The sequence below is a fragment of the Hippocampus guttulatus genome, chromosome 6 (assembly GCF_054856545.1).
Source record: "Hippocampus guttulatus isolate MCC_2025c chromosome 6, RoL_Hgut_1.0, whole genome shotgun sequence".
Lineage (NCBI taxonomy): Eukaryota > Metazoa > Chordata > Actinopteri > Syngnathiformes > Syngnathidae > Hippocampus > Hippocampus guttulatus.
The window spans coordinates 15,089,477-15,117,000 of record NC_141266.1 but is presented as its reverse complement, the minus strand read 5'-3'; the positions used below and the strand labels follow the sequence as shown (position 1 = coordinate 15,117,000).

General features: G+C 42.2%; 1 protein-coding gene across 1 annotated transcript; it reads left to right on the top strand.

The window, feature by feature from the left end:
• Positions 1–1,025: 1,025 nt before the first annotated feature.
• On the top strand, positions 1,026–26,678 carry LOC147203689 (cyclic AMP-responsive element-binding protein 5-like). Its single transcript, XM_086113433.1, has 7 exons — positions 1,026–1,097; positions 2,294–2,387; positions 4,534–4,655; positions 8,167–8,318; positions 20,946–21,072; positions 24,043–24,153; positions 26,556–26,678. Exons 1-7 carry the CDS (start codon positions 1,044–1,046, stop codon positions 26,676–26,678), a joined length of 783 nt encoding a protein of 260 aa, XP_085969559.1. The 5' UTR covers positions 1,026–1,043.
• The last annotated feature ends 846 nt before the right edge of the window (positions 26,679–27,524 follow it).

The following is a 27,524-nucleotide window of genomic DNA, read 5'->3' as shown; positions in this document are numbered from 1 at the left end:
TGCCACGTTTATACTGTATCTGCTTAAGGCCTCCAGTAGCTTATATATCCCCCATAGGTCACAGTGGGTATTTTCCATACCGTGACAACGGGGCACTCTAAAGTACGAAAATCCTGTCCACACACTGGCTGTCACGTCTGACTTTTTTTCCCATCCGTTCAATCTTTCGCATTCTCTCACCGACATGTGTACACTCACAGCTGACAATGAGGCGCTCTCGAGCGACCAGGCCAGCCCGAAGCTCTGGCTCATTCGCTGAATGCCAAGGCGGACTTTTTACTTGTTTGTTTTTCACCACATTGCTCTTCTGCCAAAAAAATAAACAATAAAACACTCTGGAAGCACTCATGTTTGAAAATGTTAACCTTAAATCCCACATCAATACAATTCTCCAATTATGATAACAAGTGACGTCGCGGAAAGGCAACTTGCCAGTTGTTGACTAACGTGAGCAGCTAAATTGAGCATTAAGCCCACTGCCTAAATTTCCTGCAAGAGAAGTGCATTTTATGCTTTTTCGTGCTGTGCTGCTCTGCCACATCTCGGCTTTTTTGTTCTTACCGTCATAAGACCACAAATGACTGCTTAGTGATGAGACTTGAGGTTATAATCCCCAAAACCTAAAATGAGATTCAAGTGTAACATTTGATTGTCTGAACCAATTTGTCACGTTTTTCCCTAATTGCAAAAAATTACAGAAACAATTGAGGTGAAAACAATTTTCCTCCAAACCTTTGGCCAGCAGATGTGGTCTGCCTCCAAATTCTGTACAAGCGTTGTTTGTCAGGTGTCCCAAGAGGAGATTTTGTTAAATCCATCGTTTTCAGAAACCACAGCCCATTACATTAATATAAAGTGAAACGTGAGCAGACGTCATTTATGACTGAAATTACCTTGCAGCTGCTACAGGTGCAATATAATTTTCCGCTACACAGTGACTGTATTTTTCCCTGTAGGATGCTGCAGTGAAAACCTGCGTCACTTACTTCCTCTTTTTATTTTCCTCTTTTGTCCTTTTTTTTTTAGTTTTATGAGAAGTTGTGATGAACTCAGACCCGGAAAGGCCGTATGTTTGCAACGCTCCTGGCTGTTCTCAGGTAAGTGTGTCGCGACAAAACAACACTGCACAGCATGTACAACTGTGTGTTCATGGGTGTAATGTGAAGAGGAGGACACAGAGGTCGACTGAGGTGGGGGTTACCGCCTTGCATACCATGGAGGAACACAAGTACGGCTGTAAAAAGACTTCTGGCACTTTTGTTTTTAGCTGTACAGTGGTACCTCTACTTATGAAATAAATTTGGAAAACATTTTTTAACCAGAAAATTTTGGAAGTAGAAACGCATTTTCCATGTAAATGCCCTAATTCGTTCCAAGCCCCCCCCCCCCCCCAATTCAGACATAAATGTTTTCTAAAGCATAAAAATGCATCCAAATATGTAACAAATACATGTTACAATTTGACTATTGCACAATAAATGGGAGTTGTGCATAATGTAAAAAACAAACAATAGACTAAAGAATAAAAATGGTCATTTAATTTAACTACGTCCTCATCGTTTTTTCCCCCCCTCTTTAGTTCATGTTCTCTCTCAGAAGTGGTTTTTGCCTGGCGTTTTGTCAAGAACTGATCAAAGGACGTTTTCTTTGATCGGCTTTTAACAACCCTTCAAACATTTCCAAGGCAAACAGCAGCATCAGCATAGTGAGTGATCACCAGCCTGGTGAACACTTTTTCTGGGCGATGCACATTTTGGTAAACCTATTGGAACACCTCACGGCCAGGGGGGTAAATTACAAAGACGCTGCAGAGACACATATCTATCTATCTATCTATCTATCTATCTATCTATCTATCTATCTATCTATCTATCTATCTATCTATCTATCTATCTATCTATCTATCTATCTATCTATCTATCTATCTATCTATCTATCTATCTATCTATCTATCTATCTATCTATCTATCTATCTATCTATCTATCTATCCACATCGACACACTGCGGTAGGGGTCCCTTTTAGCCAATGGGATGCCAAGATGAGGCTGGGTAATAGCCAATGGCAGAGCAGCTACAAGTATGTTGCGTTCAGGAAACTCGGAGCTGCGATTAACAGCCCACACTGTATTTTTACCTTTCGTATCTTGACATTTCTTTCGTAACAAGAGGCAATATTTTCCTGTCGAGGCGTTTCGTCACTTGAAAATTTCGTGAAAAGACGTTCGAAAGTAGAGGTACAAATTGTATTCAGAAAAAAAAGTCATCTTTGTATTTAAACATCTTTCTGTACAGCGATTCCCCACTGAAGACCATCTGATGATACATCGACACAAACATGAGATGACCCTCAAGTTTCCTTCTATAAAGAATGACAACTTGTTATCAGGTGAGTTACGGCTTGCCGGCCGCCTGTAATCTTCACGCTGTGCCTTGTTTACAGCCAGGTGACACGCACGCGGCTCGATGAAGACATGCTGACATGTCTGAGACAATTCTGTTCAGTGAATGTCTTCGCGCTGGGTTGATTTGCATTCAGCCATCATCAAGGTTGATTTTTCTGGTCAGGTTTTGAAGCAAAAGATGACATGCAAATTTATGGGATTGCACTTGTGAAAGTGATTTGTGACAGAAGGTGCCCTGTCTTTGATTTCCCTACTAGCATAAGGATATGCGCAAGACAACAACAATGAAAGGTCCCAAATAATAACGAAAGTGATAAAATAAGAAGACTGTGATCGTAACAAGAATGCATGCCTCACAGTGGAGAGGTTCTTCTGGCTTTTGTGATGTGGGTATTTGCGTGTTCATTTTGTGCTTCTGTGGGTTTGCTAGAAGCATGCAAAGATTCATTTGAATAAAAATGAAAAGGCAAGAAGAACGTTCTCCAATTGTGTGTGGGGGGTGGTACTTCATTTTGAATTCGTTTTCATGACTAGATGAGTCTACTCCATCTTTTAAAATTGCCTCTCAAAGGCAGAGTTTTGGAAAACGATGTTGTCAAACTTAAAGTAGATTATTATTACATCCTTATTATGGCCTATCCAAATTCTCGGGGTTCGCAGGGATCTTAAAAAAAAGGTTTTAAAGGCATTGAATCCAGGAATCTACTTTGTAAAAAAGAAAAGGCTTTCACTGATGTTAGAAGTACTTCACTCAATCTTTCAAAAGTCTTAAAAATGTAGACGCATAAAATGGAGGATTGTGTGATCGCAAATAGCCTCAAATTTCAAAATAAAAATCATTCTTCAAAAAAAAAAAAGTTTACTAAATGACATTCGATAATGCGACTCTTGAAAGCAGATGCCTGTCATTGATGTACTTTGGACAACATGAGACACTGGCAACATTGTGAAATTGATCTTATATTTCATTTCAAATGGAATTAAAGAGCCTTAAAAGTCTCAAATCGAATTTGCCTTAAGATGTTACAACCACAGGGCTCGTATAAGGCAAACAACCATGCATGCTCACATTTATTCAAATTACAATGATGATGACTATTATCATATGGAGGACCAAGAATTGGTTGCACATGAACTTGATTGTCTCATTTTCCTCGCCTTAACTTCATCTGTCAATCTACGATGCAAAACGTAATTTGGATTACAGTCTGTCCGCCACATGTGTCATCCCTTAGCCCAAAATCTATATAGCCTTCCTCCTCGACTGCGAGATCAGATTTAGCTTTCCTTGCTCAGGTTACACCTCCAAGGCTTGCCTTAGTTTTCACAAGAAGTGCTTGAAATGAAAGCGCCGCTTCCTTTGGGTCTCTCCAAAATCATGAGCATGAACTGTGTGAAAAAGTAATTTATTAATTTATTGCTTGCAAATCATTTAGTCAGAGGTCGTATCAACAACTCAACACCAGTACTCTCATTTTTCTTTCAAGCACGATTAGCCTCCAGGAAAAAAACAAAACAAAACAAAACAAATGTGCTCGGCAAAAAAACCCAAAACTATTTGGGGTTCATAGGTCAGCCAGCAAGCTAGTCAGAGTCAAACAAGTCTTGGTCTTCTGAAAGTAGATAAACAGACTCTGAGCTATGCTTTTAGCCTTTGAAACAACCCTGATCCTAAAATCGGCCTCAACTGTCTGAAACCTGATCTTCGTGCCCCCCCCCCCCCCCTGCCCCACAAAGCCAAGTTGAATACCACAGCTTTTGAGTGCCCTCAACAAATGAGACCCCCGCATGGTGGGTGAGCTCTGTACTTTATCAGCTGCGCCGGTGCTGTCGAGAGAAGCGACTCTCCTGCCCCATCAACTTGCAAAGTTGTCATGTTTTCCCTAAAATAAGAGCAACCGCATTATAGTTAAGCCACCCTTTTGCTCTTCAAGGAGTTACACGAATGCTGCAAATGTAAATAACGTCACCCCAGAAGTAAACGGTGTAGCGTTTTAGCCAGTTAAATGTTAAACAAATGGCATTCATACAATGAAAGATCACAGAACTAAAATGTAATAAAAAAATGCAGGGATAAACAAATGAAAAAATAAGTGATAATAACGCTCGCGCTTGTTGCTTGATCTGCAGACCAGACGCCAACGCCGACGCGCTTCCTGAAGAACTGCGAGGAGGTGGGACTGTTTAGCGAGCTCGACTGCTCCATTGAGCAGGAGTTTTGCAAGGCCCAGGAAGAAGAGGACTCCAAACAGGTACTGCGGGAATAGAAGCCTTGGGTTAAAAACAGGTGAACCTGAAGCCACATGCTCTCCGACAGGGGTCAAGTCAGGTACTGATGACTTCCTATCTGCTGCAGTCATCAATTCTATCACTTTTCCACCGCAAACAGTAGAGTTCAGTTCGCTTCGCAGCAGTGGGTTGGTTAGAAAAGAACAGTGCCTCCAGAAGGTTTTCGCAATGCTTCAGTCTTTCTACATTTTGTGTCACTAGCTTCTTTAAAGTAACTTTTTTTTCCAAAATTGTACACACAACACTCTACCATGACAATGCTAAGAACGACCTTTTTGTGAATGTAAAAAAAAAAAAAAAAACTTAAGAAAAATCACATCTACATTCATAGCCTTGGCCAAGAGTCTCAAAATTGAGCTCAGGTGCTTCCTGTTTCCACTGATCATCACTGAAATGTTTCTCCAGCTGAATCGGAGTCTCTGTGTGGCAAATGCATTTGATTGGAGATGATTTGGAAAGGTACACATCTGTCTATATAAGGTCCTACACTTGACTCTGCATGTCCGAGCACAAACCCATCATCAAGTCAAAGCAATTACAATGTCGGGAGACATTCAAATGGGATTGCAAATCTGGAAGAGGGCACAGACAAATCTTCGCTAATTTCTAAACTCCTATTGAGTGACTTCCAGCATCTAAAGGTCTCAATGGGGTCATCGGGCCTTAATCACTTGATTCTGCTGATTGTCCTTTTGTCTTCTTTCCCATCCATTGTCATTGTCTCAAACACTTGACTGCAATCTGTCTCGTTCAAATCTACCACGACCCCACTGTACCCTATCGAAAAAATGGCTTGGTCTGGATTAGTTATTTTGTTGCTCTTGACAAGGTTTGACAGCAGAAACACAAAATAATGGGTAACCATCATATTGTGTGTGTGTGTGTGTGTGTTTTTTAACGATATGGTTTTTTTGGTGTATTTTTACTAACTGCAAGGCCCTGAAATGTGGGAATGGATAGGCACAGTCGCCCGATGCACGTTCCAACCGTTTATCACACCCTAGGTCAGGGGTCCCCACCCTTTTTGTTTTTAGCGTAATCGGTCACGTGACGGAGAAGCGTGGCTTGACGTGTGTCAAGCGTGACACAGATGGATGTAACGGAGAACCCGGTAATTTTTCAAAATAAAACATATTTCGTATTCCAAAATAAATAAAACGGAATTAAGGCAAGTTCTTTCTGTGCGGCCGTGCGGACCAGTACCGGTCCGCGGACCGGCGGTTGGGGACCACTGCCCTAGGTGACCAGTAAAACATTCGCAGACGTCACACGCAACTTTTCCAGGTCCGCCACATGCATGTAAACAGACACTGCAATATCTACTGTATTTCGGTTGTAATTATTTGGCTGTATTCAAATATGTTTACAATGTGTTGGAATCGCGTTTTAAGACGTTTAAGCATGTGACAGCGGTAAAACAGACAAACAAAAACATTTTCAATCGTCCTTTTGGGTCACGGGTGTTCACCTTGACGCGAGTGGGTCTGGAACAAATTCCCTGTGATAAACGGTGCTTTACTGCTCACTACTTATTGGAATTTGGTGTGTGTAAAATCGAAATGTCACCTTTGTAGATAAAAAGTTGTGGTTCCGTGTTGTGTTGTTCACCTTACCGCCCCAGTCTGTGACCCCTCATTGGCCGTGTTGACATTGACAGACGGGCCTAGCAGGTGGAGATTTGTCATCCAGCACAGGTGAGGCGATGAGAGATTGAGTTCTCCACCTGTAACTTCAAATAAAACTTGAGTCTTGTGAGGGAGTCCATCTTTCTCAGTGCTGACAATACCCAAGCAGATATGCAGCAATGTTGAGGGGAGTCTTTTGTACATTTAAAATAAACATATCGTCGTACAGAATGCTTTGTAGATTTAGCAGATGAAGACGATGCATTGCTACTTGTCACATCATCACAAGACAAGACTTCTTATCTAATCTGCCTGTCTGGAAAATTGTGTGGTGCGAGTTGTACCCGAAGATATTGTCCAAGTGTTTTGACTCTGGAGTTTGTCTGTGTCCGGGTGAACCACGTCTAGCCTCCCCAGTCTGTGTGTTTTATGATGGGAGTCTGTGCCAAGTCAGGGGGGGGGGGGGGCAAGTCCCAGCAAGCGAAAAGCAAATTGCAGATTTATGTAACCTTTACCTAAATGACAGTCGGATTCTAATGCAATACGTATGGATGACACCGTATATTAAAATCCAATTCAAATATGATTTGTCTATGGTTTGAATTCAGGAGTTTGTAAATATTTCAATGATTGCATCAAGGGCTGACTGATTCCAAATAACAGGCGCTAAATTGTGTGTTCACTCACTCTTAACATAATGAAAAATGAACAAAAATGAAGTTTGAAATGGTGTTTGTGGAAAGCAAACAAACATATTACCGAATCATAGAAAAGAAATGTATCACTCCGATCGTTTAGACAAAACCAGTAGCCTTTTTTTTTTTGTTTGATTTCACTTTTCCCAAGTTGAAAATTGTGAGAGCACGCCTGAAAAACAGCTGTAGGAGAGGCCGGCACCAGATAATTGTCACAATGCACTGAAATGACTCTGACGCAAAGTAATGCTGAGGGGAAAGGAGGTTTGTCATTAGTGACTGGCAACAAATCAGTTCTTACAAATTTAGATCATTCAGAAGCTCCGAAATTGCATCAGTAATGCGTCATGATCATTTTGCTTTCTGGGATTTTAAAAATGGTAACGCAAGCGGAAAAGATCCATTTTCCCCATGCCCTCTCATTTTGCCTGTGCGTCCTCGTCATGGCGACGCACAACTGGGCCGTCGGCACCAGAATTTTATTTGTCTCAAGTTTGAGAAACCTCATTGGACGTGCTAAATGAATTGCAAATGCAGTTTTTGAGTGCACAATCGTTTTTGCGCACTTATTTCTATTCCCACGTGCTAAAGGCAGGGCAAAACGAGCCAAGTTCTTCAAGTAGGGATGGACGACTGGCGGCTTTCAGTAGCCGCTCAATTAATTAAATAAATTATGATAATTGTTTAAGTTGCACTTGCACTGAATAAGCCAAATAATTGGGGATTTCGTAATGACGGGCAGGACAAACATAATACCTGAATAATATACATTTTTGAATGAGTTGATTTTTGCATTTAATGTTGGTTTGCTGCTCACCAGTATTGTGCCATCCTTGAATGGTCACTTTTACATCATGTGAAAAAAAAATCCTTTTGATCGTTCAATTCCTTTGTTGTTGAATGCTGGGTCTTTTATATGTGCATTGATCATCAAGTGTTAGGATACTGAGATGTACATTGGTTCAAGAAAAAAACAGACATGCATGTATTTTGTCCATATTTAAAATAGCATTTTTGTCATGCATCTGGTGAGGTGTGGTCCGATGAACAATTGTGGCCCCCTCCATCATTTCGGCTTGCTATCCCTGTTTTAGAGCATTGTGATCATTTTCCCGGAATACTAAACTTGTTGTCTTTCCCAATTGGCTTTTCAGAATATCTCTCTGCACGGCCAAGGGGGCCAACACCAGCAGGCCCACCCGAGAATGGGCAACCACGACACCAGCATCGTGATCCAGCAGGCTCTACCCTCTCCTCAGTCCAGCTCCGTCATCACTCAGGCTCCATCCACCAACAGACAGATTGGGTGAGTCGGCCGCCGCAACCCGCAATGTAATCAACCTGACATTGGATTAGGAACTAGAAAATGCAGCCGAACAGAATCTGTTTGTATAGAATGACTAAAAGCGTTGACGACCAGTTGAAATATATGCCCAATAAGTAGATGTTCACATCAAGCAGTGAACAAGCTCGGCATGTCTTCTTTGTGTTGGTGCCAATTGACATTCTCACTGGTCTCTGAGGTAATGTCAAAGACTTTGGTTACTTTTATTGAGCAGTGTACCAAGGGGGTAGCTGAAGATGTTTTGCTCTTCATTCAGAATTGTCCCGAAGCATAACGTGCCACAGATGAGGTCACTGTTGAAGTCCTCAGTAGTGTCCGCCTTAACAGTGGTTTAGCATTTCATGTTCTAAAATTGCTCTTTTCGCTGCAGAGGAATGACAGGCATGTGTTTCTCTGTGTTTTGCGCCATCATGCCGCAGGTGTGCAACGACACCCGATATCTGGTGTGTGGGATGAAATATAGTGGAGCCTCAAAGGCTCAAAATGCATTCCAGTTCCTGGATGTTGGTCTACTTCCAATTATCTCATTTCATATTGTCATACAAGCGTATTCAAGTATTCCTTTGAGGCTTGTTGAACTGAGGACTTGTGAGAAAATCTCTGACTTTAGAGGGGTATTTTACATGACTAGTTTGTTTGAATTTGGAATTACTTTGTATGACCTCACTGACACTCACCCTTTTATGGAACACGCACCGAAACATCCTCGACCACGGTGCGGGCAAAATACGGCCCACGGGTCTCATACAGCCTAGTCTGTTGTTTAATCGAGCCCTCACAGAATTTCATTTATGAAGTGTCTTGTCATACTGCATGTGTTGAACTTATTCAGCTGTTTTTCCTACAATTTATTTTGTCATAATATTTTGTTCCTTTATCTCAATCAATAATGTATGCATTTACATTTAGTTTATACTCAAAAATAATATATGATCATATGTGTAAATTACAATTAAGTTTATGATATCTAATATCTCATTTCCAAATAGGCCAGCCCGCCACACAAATGTGATCCATGAGCTCTGAAGTTTGCCTAAATTAGAGTCACATAAAAAAAATATTTATCATATATTTTAGTTTTACTTGCTTACCTAGTGAGGCAATTTGGCCTCATAGTGAAGTGTACAGGCTTCATCTTAAACATTCACTTACAGTAAGTTACCAAATATGGTACCTTGCCCGATTAAAGGATAAAGCAATGTATGCGAAGACTTTTTCGATGTGTATGAACTTAAGAGCTGTTTGAAAGTCGTCTTTGTGGAGGCTGTGCTATTCCTTATCTTACGTTTACACTAACATGAGCGCCTGAAATGCCAGTCCCTCGAGCCCAGACATCTTCCGACTAGTGCCAGCTCTGTGTTACTTTACACAAGGCCTGTGGAAAGCACAACATTAAGACGTCTCCGTGTTGGACTCATACTGCACTGAGGTTATCCTGACTAGATTTACAGCTTGAGAAGCTCGTGAATATTGGATGGGAGGCCCATCAGTAAGCCTGAATGACATCCCATCAGGCTCTTTGTCAAGGACAAGGATGGAATTTCATCCGCTTTGGAGGTGCAGCGGCAATCACAGCCAGTAACCTAGACTTTGCTGGACCTGCTTCACCTGACTTTACCTGTCATTAAAAACTCCTCACCTTACTGAAGAATGTTCACCTCTCCACGTGTTTATGATCACACATGCTCGTCTGATCTCTGGTGAGATGTTTTCTGCTTGCATATTGGTGATTTATCCCCGCTTATTCATTTCATCGGCTCCAATTTTTGTAAACTCTTTGCGCACATTCTTTTTGTGTTTGGTAGAACCTTAGTGACGCTGGGTGGCTTGTAATTTTTTTTTTTACTGTGACCTCCATCTCTTGTCAACATCAAACCGTCATAACGGTCAGTAAATATGTTTGAATTAACATTGGTTAAGGTAACTTAATGGATGAATGTAATCTAATGAAATTTAAATGAAGTAGTGCCACTCACCCTTTGGTGCCATCTGACTGACATATAATGGCGAGCGGGCAGGAAGCTCTTGATCAACTCCTGGAATTTCCGATGTACAGTGGACTAAAATACCTATTTGTAGATTCACTTATTTGTGGAATTTTTTTTCTCAATAATTTTCAGTTTTGTTCTCATTATTTTTATTGACATTTTTTAAATTTGTCGGCGCCTACCCACATTTTTCATGGTAAACGCGCATTGGTGGTTTATCTGGGATGTATTCAACAATTTTTACCAAATTAATCCCCTCAAAAAAAAATGTCAACGTAATTATAACGGATGTTAATCATATGCCATTTTTTTCTTTTCACAGGCTGGGCTAGGCCGTACCCCCTGTAATTAGTGTAATTTATTTGTTTACGGACTTGCCACATAACCACTATATCTGGTATTGTGTATTCTGTATTGTGTAACTATGTCTGGTATTGATTAATTTTAAATTTTCGACTATGAGAGTAAAAATAAAATCACATAATTGAAACAAGATTGTGAACTAATGTTGTGAAGGTGTTGTTTCAACAAGAAACTCTGAGTGCTCAACTACAGTGTTTCTCCACGGGACACTTCCCAGGCTTATTATAAATATTGGGCTCAAATTCTTATTTTGACCAAGATGGCCACATGCATGGGTAACTACCGTAAGTGTAGATCGGATTTTCCCCATCTATGATCATTTTGTATTCCATCCTCTGCGGCGCATTTATCGAGCAAAGTTGCATAACTGTGCTTAAAATACCTTTTCATACAATAACGTCTCTTCATTTCGGATTGATAGGCCTATAAACTTTTATTTTCGGTATGTGAGCTCTGCGGATGTTATACTGCTAAAAGAGAAAAAAAAATATGACCAAACCACATCATTTTGCTTCCTCGAATTGTTCTTCGGCTTTGTTGAACACATAAGCTCGAGCATCCAATGAATTAGGATAACAAGTCATTTTCATTGCTCCACAATGTTTACTAAAGAGCTTTGAGGCTTGGAATCAATTAGGATTGGCTTTCCTCAAGTCCATTTACTTTCGAGTTGAGCAGGGCCCGCAGCTGTGAAACCCGAGGACTTCTCTCGCTCTCCCTCCTTTTCCCCTCGCCTTTCTCTTTCCCCGTGTCCCTAAAAACGGTCTTTGGGGAGCACCGCTGATACAAACCAGTGTTAAAAAAAAACAAGAATAAGAAACAGCAGTTCTAACTATCATTATCATAAAAAGGAAAAGGGGTCTCGAACTGATTTAAATGTTTTTCGATTGTAAACATCTGGGACTGAGTTATGTCAGAGTTAAACGCGTCGGACGTTACTAGTCAACCATGAGATACAACATTCGGTGCAGACCTCAACTTTTTTTCACTCACAACAAGGGATGGGCTCGGAGATGGGTGTGGGCACACGACATTTAAAATGACATTATTCGTCCTCGGCTCCTGAGAGGGGTTCACTCCGGTTGTTTCCATTACGTACAACAATTAGCTTTAATGCAGCTGAGTGAATTGAGTGGCGTTTTATTTGCTGTGTTTGTAAGTAGATGTCCTTTTTCCGAATGCTTGATGTCATCCAAACGTGTTGTTTCAGTCAACGGTCAGCGCTTGAAGAGCAGTTTTTGTCCTTCGTTTGGTTTTTGGAAGAGAACCCCTCTAATTATAATCATAAAAATAACAATTGTAGCAAAATGTATCATTACGATTTGATAAATTTGATCATTCAGAATTTTTATGGGATTCATTTGAATTCATCATATCTTGGTGGAGTTTAAGGGGAAGTCAAGAAGACTCAATGGCGTGCACGATTTGGCTGCAAGCAGCAAAGGCACTTTTAGCTCAGTCTCAGTTAAGCAAGAAGAAGAAGAAGTAGAAGATGTTTATTGGTAGAAAGTTTAGCTAAAACTATACAGAGCACAATTCTTCTGGTCGCATTATTCTGCTCGGTACAACACTGCATTGAAAAATAATCAGTTCAGAACAACAGAGCTATTTTGAAATTCCAATCAAAAATAATATTTCAAAAGTATTAATTGTCCACATAGTGCCCATTCCCAATTCCTTTGGACAAAACGTCCCCTTTATACCACCATTTCATATTGGGCATTGCATCACAGGTAATTATTTTGTCTCCGTCTTGCATGAAATGCACAATATGAGGCCCTTACCTTTCCCTTTAAAGGAAATTGAAGTCCGTCTTAATGCAAAACATGTGTAAGTCATAACATTTGCGGTGGCGTTGTTGGTTACGGTATTAGGTTAAATACCGCCGTGTTTGGGATTTAATCTAAGGTCCTGCTGTGCTGATCTTCTTCTTTCAAATGCTCACTTTTACATTTCGACATTTCCTTCCATTTTCCAAACAATTGAGGTCAGTGTGTGCAATTTTTACAACTGTACCGCGGTAGTATCGCTCTAATTGGGAGTCCTGAATGCAACGCACATTAAATATACATTTTCCCCATGCCTCCCATAAAACAAGCGTGCCCACAGAAAAGCATCTGGCGTTGTTAAGAGTTTCTTAAATACAGCTCAACTCCGTTTGCCATTTTAATATTTCACTGAGCTTATAATTCCTAAACCTGCTATGTTCAGTGACAGAGTTGAAAGCCCCTCTCAGCACTGTTTTTGGTGTTCTGTAGATAAACTTTAACCTCGCGGAGTTAACAATTCAAACAAAACGTATTTTATGAGTGTTTATGATTTGTTTAGCGAGATAAGAGGAGAGGTCTTTTCCTGAGTGCAGGAGAGCAGGACCTCGACAAAATGCCTGAGGTGCCCTCATGTCCCGACTTGACGAGTACACTTCTCCACATGAGCAAAAACTCAACCGTGCGCTGCATTTAAATACCGTCGATGCCTGGCTTCGGAACAAGCAGACATGAAAAGGTCCAGCGCGACGATGGTGTGCAGTTGATTAGAAAAATGAAAAGAGAGAAAAAGAAAGCGGCAGAACATCCGATGTACATCTGACCTGAATTAAGATGAGCTCATTGTGTACTGTAGTGCGTTTAATAGTGCGTTTGCAGAGGAACGCCCAGTCTCTGTTCCCTCTCATTCCAGCGGGGCTCTGTCATCCCTGCCCCGGGGCCACCACACATGCAGCCTCCTGCACAAGCAGCTCACACTCAGCGACGAAGCCTCACAGGGATCACATGCGCGGGGAAGTGTGGAAAAGGGGGATCAGAGGTAGACAGAGGGGAGGAAGAAAAGGATCAGAGGTGGATGGAGAAGAGGAAGAGGGGGCGGGAGGTAGATGGAGGAGAGGAAATGAAGGTTTCGGAGAGGATCGGCATCGGATGGCTTTCGCCAGACTTTGGGAGAGGAGCCGAGATTTGTTTGCACAAGAAAAGGAAAGAGACGGATCATGTTCAAAATTGTACAGAAGACAAATGCAGTTCGAGGAATTCAAGATTGGGGACAATGTAGTCAGATGATCAAAAGAAAGCGATGTTGCAAAACGGGGACAATCGGATTCGGGAGTCAAAGGTGGGAGTGTAAATGACCTGCGGAGAGATAAGAGACATCAAGCGGTGCAATTCTGTTTAGTTGTCCGCCGGATGTTTTGCATCAGTAAGCCCTCATCGGGTTTACACTTACGCTCAAGGCCAACTGGCGATGATTGTGTCAGGGCAGTGAAGAGTGTTTTAAAAATAACAGTCTTTGGGAATCGGCCCGTCCTTCCTTAAACGTCTCCATGTTGGCTCACAATGATGCTTCTCGCCTCTTAACTGGAGCAACTAAGAGGGAGCATATAACGCCGATGATAGCCTCCCGACACTGGTTGGCGATGCATTTTAGAATTCATTTCTTTTGTTTTTAAAGCCCTAAATGGTCTCGCCCCACCTTCCCTTTCCGAGCTACTCCATTTCTACGCACCTGCCTGGTTGACAGTTTCGCGCACCAGCTGCTTCTGGAGGTACCGAGGTCGAGACAGGAGCTTTTTTTCTGCTGCTGGACCAACACTGAAAAAATGCACAATCTCTGCACATTAGAGAAGCCCACTCACTGTTCATTTTCAACACCCGTCTTTATTCATAGACTCTAGACTAGCATGAGACTCTGCCCCTGTTTTAGGGTGTTATTGTTTTACTCTTTTAATTGTTTTATGTTGAAGTAGTTTTATGGCCGGTTTGATTTTTATCTGTGGACAGCACTTTGTTCTAAGCTGTGATTGTTTTTAAAGTACTTTATAAATAAAGTTGAGTTGAATAGAGCTGGTCTCCCTTAGTTGTTTAAACTACGCTTTTTGGTTTTGTCCGTTTCTGTGCACTACTGGCAGCAGGCCCGTGACGTACTTCTGATCTCGCCAGTGATCGCCAAATTAGTTTACGTTTAGCTTTTGGCTCCATTCACAGCAGCAGGAAAATGAGCCGACATTAAAAAACTCAAGAGTGCTTTAACTGTCAGAAAAATTAGGAAACGTAATGTGAGAGATTCTCTTAGGTTCCATCAAACAAATGGAAAAGGAATGGAATAACTACGCCAGCGGCAATGTCGCTGGGGCGTGCGGTTGAGAGTGTGACAGTCCAGCGAATAAGAATACTTACATTTACGGTGTAAATTAGGTTTCTTATACTTCATATCTGCATTCCGGGCTCTAGGGGTAGTATCCCTTCTAAGAATATTTGTGTTCACTCAATGGTGGGACAGTGAAACTCCTCTACAACGAAATCATGTTTGCAGCAAGAAATTTTTCACAACAGGGGGTTTTTCACTGGAGCAAATTTGATCTCAGATGTAAACACACACACACACACACACACACACACACACACGCACAAACAAATGTGTACACGCACACACATACGTATGTGTACTCTTTATTTTTATTCCAATCGTGCATAAGTATGAGCATACACTTATTTAACACTTCATAGAGTCAGTGTAGAAAGAAAAAAAGGGAAAGAAGTTGCGAAATTTACTATCAGCTTTCACTTTCACTTACATCAATTTCTTGGATAATGTCTTTTATTTTGCTTCCTCCGTCTTTCATTTTGATCACTTTTACCCTCTCTTCCAGCGTCAGAGCTCTTCTTGTCTTAGCTGCTTGACATCCAAAGGTGTCGTTTTGTGGCAATTTTAGCAATGCAACATTCTTGCTGCGTCTGAAAATAACAATAACAAATACTTCCTGGACGACTGCGCATGTGTAAACCAGTGTGGTGGTTGCTGTTGCCGTTTCCGAACGAAGCAGTAGAGGTCGCTGTTGGATTAGACTTCATTGTAGTGAATCTCGTCGCGAGGCAAGAGCAGAGAAAAAGATTTTGTATCAGGGTTTTTTTTTCGTTGTATAGGGGGCAGGAGTGTGGGAATGGTGTTAATGCATGAAGATTTTTTCACACTAGGGGGTATTTTCGCCCATGTAGGTTTTGTTTTAGAGGAGTTTCACTGTATAGGGTTTGTGAATAACACCTGTCTCCCCTTAGCAGTACAATTCATTGGATCCTTGCCAAAATGTCTGTGACTTACCTTTGTATGCTGAAGAACAATAAACCCCTTCCTCTGCATTCTGTGTGTATACTGCGCTCGAAAAACAGGGTCTTTAGGAAAACAATGGGAGCTAATTTCGCCATTGTATTGACTCGATCTAGTGCTAAAAAGGTAAACGGCAATGCTCAACAAATGAAACAAATGTATCACACTGTACCAAACCCAATTGAACCTGACTGTTCGGGTGGAAATAATCATCACCAGCTTCATTTTCACAGAGAGATGCTGCAAATTAGGAACAGTTGCTTCCAGCACACAACTTGACACTTCAGTCTTGCTTTTCTGGTGGGGTTTGTTTGTTTTTTTCGCACACAGGCCCCGTCCCATCTCTACGTTGCATCTTTTATAATACCTCCTCGGGCCAGGTTGACTTTGTCACCTCATTCCATGTCTGCACAGTTTTATACAGAGCAGCATCAAAGAAAAAAAAGACAGAGGAACCCGGACTTGAACAGGCACTGTAAAAAGAGGCTCTTGAAGCAAGGCCAGGAGCCATCAGGTTGTCTTGAATTGTGTGAAAAAAAAAAGTTTAATTGTTGCCAGTACGTTCCTCTCATTTAGTGGCAGGATGGATTTATAGAGAAGCTTTCATATTTCATTTAAAAGGAGAGACAAATCCTTGGTGTCCTCATGGTGCCACATCACATCTAGTAAAATGATTGAGCAACAGTCTGCTAATTCGTAACAGACTATCAGCCACCAGTTCTCCTGGCTTTGTCTTTGCCTCTTCATGAGTCTCCCTAAAATGTGGACAGCGCCATCCCACATCCATCCCCTCTTCTCTCGCAGCGTAGCGCCATCCCGGCATCCATGCCTCCGCTAGCCAGCTAATAAAAGTCGGCCTGTGTCTTAACCCATTAGCGCTGATTTATTTGATCAGATTCGTTTTATTTCCTCAGCCCAAACCCCATGGCACTCTCCTCCCACCAGTGATTAAAGGCAGTAAATCAGGGGCAGGTCCTGTGTAGTGTTTACTCGGAGAGCCAGGCAGCTGCAAGCTGTTTGAGGCCCTTGTTTCTCCCTCTGTTTACTTCGGTTCCCATGGTAACTGCACCACCGTCTCCCAAGCGGCTGGAACTTGGCCCTGGGATGTTTTGGTTACGTTCGAAAGTTTTTAGCTGCTGTGTCTACCCAGGGCTCAGTGACTTCACCCCGGCACGGGGCGAGTGCATCAATGCTGGATGTTGGAGGGAAAGAGCGAACGGAGAGGGGTGGGGGGGGGGGGGGGTGAGAGGAATTGAGGAGGGAGGGACCAAATCTTGGGGTAGGCAGGCACAGGGTGGGGGGAGGGCGAAAAGGCAAAAGCATGACATCATTGCTGGAGTCGACTTAGAGAGGGAAGGATATGAGTCAGTGGACCTGTGCCTTGCCCTGTCTTTCTCTCCCCCTCTCTCTCTCTTTTGGAGTGCATCCAAGGCCCTTGTGTCGAAGTCTATAGTACTCCAGTCGGAACTGGGATTGTGCACACATTGTGTATATACCAGTGTCCACTAACAGGATCATCTGGACGGTCTTGAGCTGAGATGGTCCACAAGAAACCAGAGACAATATACTTTTTGCAGCTGTAAAGATGCATTGTCTATATTAATAAAGACAACGGGATTAAGATAAGAATACACGCAAGAAGGTCTAGCAGTGATGTCATGGCGGACTAAAGGTAGATGGTGGGTGGAGGCTGTGTGGTTCTGGGGTGGGGATTGGGACGAAAAAGAGCTGCTGTGAGAGCCCAGCACTCAGTAATGTGAGAGTGCGAGGTCAGGACTGTGGAGTGTCTACCTGCTCTCCCCAGGGGCCCACAGCCCAGGCTATTATCAACACACACACACACACACACACACACACACACACACACACACACACACACACACACACACACACACACACACACAAATAACGTTTTAGTAATATTCTACTGTGAGGTCAGATAGATACTTTTACCATACATGACATTATTTTAGGGGGAAAAAATTCTAACTCCCCCTTTAATTTGACCTAAAACATGTACAACTCAATGTTTTTTTTGTTTGTTTCTGAAAGGGTAAATAAACATAAACAACTGAAATAATGGTGGTTGCCCAACTGTAAAAACCAGCATTTGACCAGAGGTGTGTAGACATTTAATATTCACTGTATATGTACACAGTATGTAATCACCAACATTTTACTGAGATTCTCTCTTAAAGTGGAACCTTGAAAGATGAATTAAATATAGTATAATATAATAAAATGATAAAAGAAAAAAAAATGAAAAAGGTGGTCAACATACTTAAATGTTTACCGGTACTTTACTTTACTTACTTTACTTGTTTATTTTACTGTCAATTACCGACTTCATTTCATTGAATTTGATTTCCTTTAAAGTTATTTTATTTGATAGTTCACAAAAACAAACAACCATTAAACCCTGCGGCAGCATTTTTAAGGAAAATAACCCAATTGATTGATTATAGTGCAATTGTACATTCTTTCAGTTTCATTTCATATCAGAGTTGAATTAAAATTTGACTCAGTGGAAACAAAAGACTTTCTTTCACATGAATAAACATTGCACTTTTCCTTTTAATACTGACCATATTTTATTTGAGACGTTGTTGTTGTTTTAAAGGCACGCATGACAAGAAACCGTTCGAAATGTTTGAAAGTCCAACAAAACAATTGCAAAATCAACAGTTTATTTCTGCCGCCGCCTTGTTTTTCCATGCTCTTGACAGCTGGCGGAGGGAAACCGCCTTCAAGCAGTGCGCCGCCACACTACGTACCTCATTGTATTTTCATGACTTTTCCCATGTGGAAATGTTTGGCTACGCGAGCGCTGCTCAGGTGTCATATGTGCCGTTAAATGAGTGTGATTGTGATAAATTGTTATGTTAGACTGAAATGACACGCAGTCGGGATGGTAATAGTGGCGTGTGTACGGAGCAATCCAAAATGTCTGCAGGCTAAATGCACATATTTAGGTTTGGAAAAATATAGGTATTTATTCAGGTGTGGGACCATTTGCTCTGCCGTTGCAAACCCCCGCCGCCCCACACACACACATGACGATCACTCTTGCACACGACCGTGCCAATATAATAATCCACCCTATGATGTGGTCAATTGATTACATTAACCTGCTGAACACAGTTAACTGAAATGCTCCTTGTTTGCACTCATTCGCAAATGCCTCTGGATATTGAGCTGAGCTTTATTGATGAGCGAGAGGTATAATTCATCCCGATGACACTGATGACTAGAGTTATTGATTACTTAAATATAGGTATTATTTCAAGAATTACAGTCGTGAAAGCTGCTCTCACAAGCAATGCATTGTGGCTCTATAAAGGATGCCACTGCGTTTCGATTTCTAGTACAGTGAAACTCCTCTACAACGAAATCATGTTTGCAGCAAGAATTTTTCTCACAAAAGGGTTTTTCACTGTAGCAAATTTGATCTCAGATGTAAACACACACACACACACACACACACACACACAAACATATGTGTACTTTTATTTGTATTCCAATAATGCATAAGTATGAGCATACACTTATTTGACGCTTCATATATTCAGTGTAGAAAGAAAAAAAGGGAAATTGCGAAATTTACGATCAGCATTCACTTTCTCTTACATCAATTTCTTGGATAATGTCTTTTATTTTGCTTCCTCCGTCTTTCATTTTGATCACTTTTACCCTCTCTTCCAGCGTCAGAGCTCTTCTTGTCTTAGCTGCTTGACATCCAAAGGTCCGTTTTGGAGCCATTTTAGCAATGCAAGGTTCTTGCTGCGTCTGAAACTAACAATAACAAATACTTCCTGGACTACTGCGCATGTGAAAACCAGTGTGGTGGTTGCTGTTGCCGTTTCCGAACGAAGCAGTAGATTTTTTCACACTAGAGAGTATTTTAGCCCATGTAGGTTTCGTTGGAGAGGAGTTTCACTGTACGAATGTTGGGATGGCTCCAAACCCGAGCTACCGTGATCAGAAACCTGTACATCCAGAGAGCTCCTCTATTCAAAAAGGTCCACTGTGTTGTTGGTGAGAATGTTCCCACAAGCCTTCCTGTTTGTGAATGGGAATCGCATCAGCGTAATCTCTTGCCTTCACTGTGATAAATGCTTTGACTTTATCATCTGTCATTGAACATGAAGTGTGGATATTTAAAGCACATCCGTAATCCATCCCCTGATACCTCAACTTTTTGCAGCCTGACTTTCCTATTGTGACATAGCACGTCCAAAACTGGGACTCGCTGGAGAAAAGCTTGCTTTGAAAAATGATTAATATAAGAGCAATTACTCAAAGAGGGAAATATGATACTCTGTGGGTTATAACCGCACTTTTTAACAGCTTTATGCAGAGGTTTCAGAAGCGTTCCATAATAATGTGACAAATGTTTTGGAAAATTCCTTTGCGCACGGTTATAAATTATTTCTTCTTTTCAGGGTTTTGAATTGTGTGAGATGAAGTGGAACCTAGTGTGCTTTCTTTAAGTTTTGAAAAAGCCATTTGTCCCGAGTGCGACCGTCACCACTTTTTAAAACTAGCAGGCTGCATCGACCCTTATTCTTGAGGAATGTGACAATCAATAACTCTTTGGCAGCCTCACTTTGGAGCATGCAGTAGTTAAAAAGGTCACAAAGCTATCAAGCACTTTGACTAAAATGATTACCCCATATCCCAGGCATTTAATCTTAACCTGTCATTGTAGAGTTTGTTTTTTTCACTTTGAAACCACTCCTAAACATTGTTATTGTTTTTTCCTTATGGACGATATTTCTGAGTGTCACTGTGCTGAGTGAGTTTCATGCATATGGCCGAACCCTCTCAGCACTCTCACACCCAAAAAAAAAAAAAAAAAAAAAAAAAAGGAAGGCCAGCCATGCTTCAGCTCTCTGTGTGGAAAACGAAACCGATTGTCATGAAATCATAAAAACTTGGTCCGCGGGTTAGGGCATATTATTTTCATAACTTTAACAACAACAACAAAAAAAGAAGCCCTTTTCAAGTAAGTTTCCCAAGAATAATTACAGTTCTTATGCAATGGCATATTAAACTTTCACTTTGAATGTTTGATTTATTGATCTGACCTGGTAGGCTTTCGTTTACTCCCCTGACACTTACAGTACTTTGTGTGTCCTCTCAGGCCCGTCCCTGGCTCTCTGTCCTCACTGTTGCACCTACGAAACAGACAGAGACAGCCTCTGCCAGCCTCCATGGCTGGAACGCTGCCAGACCCCACCATGCCTGGCTCCTCTGCTGTGTTGATGCCCGTGAGTACACAATGGAGCACAGAGCGCACACACTCAGTCAATCGTGTACACACACACACACACACACACACACACACACACATACACACATGGATCACACTAGTTCACTCACATATGGTAGGTTTACACACTGCGCTGTGCAGAGTCATGTCTATGTCCGCGCTCTGTCACCATTAAATTGACCAAGCCTAAGTTATCGAGAAATTCGGTTCCTGTAGAACAGAGGGAATCTATATCTGAGGGGGATATAGATTTGATTGAAATGATGCCAAAAAGAATCTATCTATCTATCTATCTATCTATCTATCTATCTATCTATCTATCTATCTATCTATCTATCTATCTATCTATCTATCTATCTATCTATCTATCTATCTATCTATCTCTCTCTCTCTCTCTCTCTCTCTCTCTCTCTCTCTCTCTCTCTCTCTCTCTCTCTCTCTCTCTCTCTCTCTCTCTCTCTCTCTCTCTCTCTCAATGGAGAGTTAGATAGGGAGAGAAAACAAGATAGTTGAGCAGCCACGGGAGAGAAAAGAGAACAATGGGAACAACAACAGCCGTATCAAGAACAGTAATCGTCCCAGTAATAGTCCCAAACTGAATCGCTAACTTTGCTATGTTAGCGATTCAGTTAGACAAAATGGAATGTAACTAAAATAAAGCTACACATTATGTTCTTGATTGCCATACAAGTGTAAAACCGCCCCCCCCCAAAAACACCATCAACGCTTATCATGTAACTCTTAAAAGAGTAAAAAGTATACTGACCCTAAAGTGTGACAACACCGAGAAAGGATTACCAAGTGTGACCTTTCGCATTCGCACAAATCACTTTTTCTGAACACCCTCACTACGTCTTCAGCTTGAATTGATGTACTCTACAAATATTGTACTGAACAGCCAAAACAGAGACCTCTATTCCACGAGTACCATTTCCAGTTCTGTGGTCATAATCACATATTTCCTCTTTGCTGACATTGATACACCTCCGTAGCCTCATTTTAAAAAGACACACGTGTGCACACACTTACACACGCAGCGATATAAAATATGATCTGCTATACTGATCTACTAAACTGCGGGAACAGCATTTGGTTGGAGTTACACGGTGGCTCGTGATTCCATAACCATGATTACTACTTCCACAGCTCATGTCGAACATGGCCCAGTTGTCATCGCTTATCATAACATCTGCAGTCAGGGTTTCATGAAAACAAATGCAAACATATACCAACGTTGCCCAACACACTCGTAATACAAACAGGAGCTAATTTAGTAAAAATGTTTACAATTGTTACTGCCCGAAGACAGCTGAGGGAGTTTCCAGCACGGCCGCGACACTTGTGAGGACACGCGGATTAGAAAATGGATGGAGAGGGGAAGTTGTGACAGCTGTAAAGGGGAGACCAACTCCATATTTTCTTTCATTGTCACTTCCTGTATGGCCTAGTGTCCCAATACTTTTATCCATTTGTTGCATGTTCACATTGTAACATAAGACAGCTCATGTTTATGGTACGAGAGAAAAAAAAAGAAGCTCTCATGTTTATTAAATTAAGAGTTAAGCCATTTTGGGGAAGATTGACGGTTCAGGGGTGCAGGTTAGGGTGATATTTTTACACAAAACACACTTAGTGCAATTAAGGCTGTGTGTCAGGTTCGAGTCCACCATTCTCTGTAGCTGATGGGGTGTGTTTGGGGGGGGGGGGGGGATCCTGTATGGTGGGGGGTTGCTTTTCCCCTCAGACGCCACCGCACCACTAACACCACCACCCAAAGTTAGCAGCTGTGAAGTTGCAGCAGCTCGCGTATGCACATTTATGCATGCACGCACTCACACAAAGGCACCTTCTTTCCTGTATGTACACTCACTGGTCTCAGTCCTGTTTCTCACTCAGCTGATTCCCACGCACGACCCCGCTGACCGGCACCACCCAGTGGCAGGTGATTCTCATGTATGCGTTCTGTGGTACCTCTATTTATGAAATTAATTGGTTCTGGAAAAAAATTCTTCACTAGAAAATTTTGTAAGCAGAGACGCATTTTCCATGTAAATGCCCTGATTCGTTCCAAGCCGCCCAAAATTCAGACATAAATGTTTCCCTCATCGTTTTTTTGCTCTCTTTAGTTCATGTTCTCTCTCTGAAGTGGTTTTTGCCTGCCATTTTGTAAAGAACTGGGCAAAGGACGCTTGCTTTTGTCAGCTTTTAACAATCCTTTAAAAATGTCCAAGGCAAACATCAGCATCGTGAGCGATCGCCCAACTGGTGAACACTTTTTCTGGGTGATTCACATTTACGTAAAACTAACGGAACACCCGAGGGGCGAATGACGAGTACGTTGCATAGACACATATCTATCGATCTACACGCAAAGATACATTCGGTAGAGGTCCCTCTTAGCCAATGGGATGCCAGGATGATGCTCGGTAATTGCCAATGGCAGAGCAGCTACAAGTATGTTGCGTTCAGGAAACTCTGAGCTGCGAGTAGCATCCCACACTGTATTTTTATCTTTCATATCTTGAAATTTCTTTCGTAACAAGAGCCGATATTTTCCTGTTGAGGCGTTTCGGTACTTGAAAATTTCATCTGAAGAGACGTTCTTAAGTAGAGGTACCGCGGTCTGGCTAACTCACATCAATGCAATTTCTCAACACATCCTGCAACAAGAGCCGCCCAAGGTTTGGTGCGTGACTGCGACAGACACTCGCCACACAACTATCAGTATACGGGCCCCATGTTTTACCAGCTTCCTGTGTTAAGTCTCTCCATACATGCTTCCTGTTTTGGGTCAGCTCCTGTTATCGTCACACAAAAGCTGTGCTGAGGATAGTCTGTCATGTGAAATCCCACTTTCGTTGTCTCTCATCTCATCCTTATCTCTCACCTTTTTGTTTTTTCTTTTTCGGGTCTCGTTTTGGCGAAACATTCCGGATTTATTGACTCACTTTTGCCGTTGTGTTGTCAGATGGAGAGACAAATGTCTATGGGTGCCAACATGATGGCTATGCAAGGTCCCGCCCACAGCAGCCCCTGCTCCTCCGCGCACATTCCCTCCATGCACTCAGAGGCCAAACTGGTGAGTACTGTATATGCATGCATACACATTTATGAGCGCATACACTTAAACGTGTGGCAGCTTTCTTTTCCACTGGGCTCTGCCAAGCACGGCCCCACTCTCTTAGGCCTGTGTGGATTTCATCATTTGGTGTGTAATCAAAGCTGCGTCTCGACCTGCCAGCGCAGCGCTCGGTGCCGGAATAAAAGGCTCTTTATGCAATTGTGGCACAGCCGCCCATTCTCCTGCCTGATGTATATCTTAATGTACAGAACATGTTCTGTGGCTCCTGCAACTTGTTCGCGCTTCTTTCACACAGGCAGGCAAACTCGCATGATGTCATATTTCGCTCAGGGAGCAGTTCGGAATGGGACGGAGTTGCGAGTTGCAAAATTCTAAATATTGTAATTGATCTGAATGCAGTCTACAAATGGTATTTCCTAAATTTGTGGCTGGCATGCCCCCAATTAATCAAAACCCACATCATCTATATTCAAATTAACACCTCCCTCCAACGGACACCTACAATTTCCTGTCAGAAAAAAAAATGCTTGTAACTGGAGTTATCTTAGTTCATACATCCTATCAACATTTCTAATATTATGGCTTGAGTCATCTTTTTTCAGAGCACAGGTGGCCAGCATCCTAAGGAGATGATTATGATCACATAGTAATACGAATTTAGGTCAAGAAATTGTTCTTTACTGACATTTGAACATCACAGCATCAGCACTTCCAAAGATGATCAAAAATGATTATTATTAATCGGATCATTAGGATTAATCGATTGTGTATTTTCACATTTTGTTTGTGGTTCTGGAACTTAGCCGCAGAGAGAAAAACATGGGTTCCCTATATCGTTATAAAACTGTGACATTGTTGAATATGATTTCAAACATCCAATAGGCCTTTCCTAAATTGACGCCTCCCCAATCTCTAGTTCAGTAAATAAACACCCCCTGACCACGATGTAAAAACTGGATTCATCTTGAGCTAGCAGGATCGCCAGCCAAGTAACAATGGGAACTCCTCCAAAGAAAGCACAAATATCCCAACTTGAAAATATCATGAGTAACGGAGAGCATGCTTGGAAATGGCCGCTGATAGCTGACTTTGCTGGAGACGTGGAGTGGACGGAGAGAAGCGAGAGAGAGAGAGAATGAGCAAGAGAGAGGAGTAGTGGAGGTCATTAGAAGAGTTATTGCTCAGATAGCGAAGCGCAGGAGCATTCCCAGGGCATTTAATTCTCCCTCTTCCTCCTGCTCTCTCAAGATTGATCGTCTTTGTGGTCTTTTGAATCTCCTCAACGGTTCCTATGGTAACATACCGGGGTAACACAATATTAGTGTATTGGGCTTATCTCTCCTCTGGCTGTCATCCAGACACATCTTACTCGTTTTTGTTCTCCTCCTATCTTTGTAATTGAATTGTAAATGCTCCATTGGGCCCTCCATAAACATATGCGGTCACTAAGTGGCTACAGGCCACCGCTTCAGTCTGCCATCCAGACGCAAGGCACAAAAAAAAAAAAGAAAAAAAAGAAAATGCAGATTACTCCAGATTCTCATACCTGGTGTCGGAACGTAACCGATGGATTTTTGTGATTACAGCATGTAAGAATTGGATGCAATTGTGTTATCGAGGGCACAATCTTTAGTATGTGTTTCATAAGCAAAGAAGGAGGCTAAATTCCATAATATCCCCGCCTGGGCCGGGTCGATAAATACGACTTTGCTATCGGATAACTGGGCCATGATCAGGCCCATGTGTCCCCTGCGACGTTCTCGATCCGGCTCTAATCGCATTACCCCGACCATGTTGACGTTGCGCCAATGGGAAATCTCCACACTGTAACCCCACACCCATGAGGCATGGACCCGGGTGCGCTCTCTCCCACCAAAGTTTACACTATTAGAGCTGGGAAGGGGATTGAGTGGGACTTTGACAGACATGAGGGAAATAGATAGACAGCGAGTTGAAAAGTGAGAGACATTGATATTCTGAGACACCAAACACAGGGAAATTGGTATAATTCTCGTTTGAAAGGACTCAATTTGTGTGCTTGTTTGATATTTTGTGGTAACCGGAGGCCCCAGTTACAGACTTAACCCTCCCCTGTCAGAGAGAGCACGCTGCGGGTCCAGAGCTTGGGGGGCTAATGAAGGCTAATTGATTTTGTGGTGGGCCAGAGCAGCAGGGAGGCCTGTCTCTGGTGTAAATAGTTAATGAGCCAAAGGACTGCTGTGGCCCCTTGGGGACTCGTATCGCGCACTAAGCTCTGTTGTGCTCTGCGAGCCAGAAGCTGTATCTCTGTCAGTGTCCATATTTGCTCTCTATCTGCCTTCCCCCCCCCCCCCCCCTCAGAAAGTGACCTGTGTTGAAGTGCAAAATTGACTTGTAATGTTTTCTGTTTTTGCTTTTAGTTCGTCTGGGAGGCCTTGCTGAGATTGAAGTGTTTTATGAGTTTTGCTACAAGTGATTTTTGTGTGGAGCGCCGGGTGCTCGCGGTGCCGGGTGTGGTTGTGTTCTGTTCTGTTGTGGCCTAGGGAACAGAACGGTGCGTGTTGTGGGCGAGAGGTTGTGGGATAGTTGACCTTCGTAGTGTGAAGGAAATAGGGATGAGGCCAAGTTCCACAGCATGCCGGCCAATGCATTACATCACCGTTCAGAGACGGTTCTCCACGGGGCCTCGTGAGCACTCACTCGCACATGCACACATGGTCTGATCCGGCTCTGTTTCATCATCTCCGCACAATAACAAACACGCATGCACCTGGGCAGGCAGGTAAGTGTGCGCGGTGGGAAAATCCACATTTATGTCCTCTTTTGTTTCTCCTTTGACGGCTTTATCGGGTTTGTTCCAAACAACGTAAGCGAGTGCCACATGAATTCAACATGACTCAGCTCATGTCAGTGCATCCATTCCCAAAGTCGTGCATCTTGTTTTTTTGTGTTCTTTTTCAAACGAGCTCTGTGCTTTTCTCCATCCCGCTTGCCTGCCAATTTCAGACAGCCAAATCTTTTTCATGTTTGAAAAATGTGTTATTTGTTAGCTTCCAATTAAATATTGTTGACATTGTTACTAAGGACAATAAATGTGTCACCAAGCATCAGGCTAGGCACTGAGTTTTCAATGAGGTAAACAATACTATATGTTGCTCCACTGCAGTGCTCTTAGCTATGGAGCTGGCACACGACGGGTTCGATGACATAATTCCTGGCATGTTCTAAATGTGCTCCTTTTTACTCTGCGGAGGGAGGGGGAAAAAACCTTCTTCTCTTAAAGAGATATTTCATCTTACACAGGAGAACATATTATCAAAGGGTTTCCACCAGACCAAAGTAGCTTTTTACATTTCGTTTACACAGCCCTTAGTGTTAGGTCCTTAGAT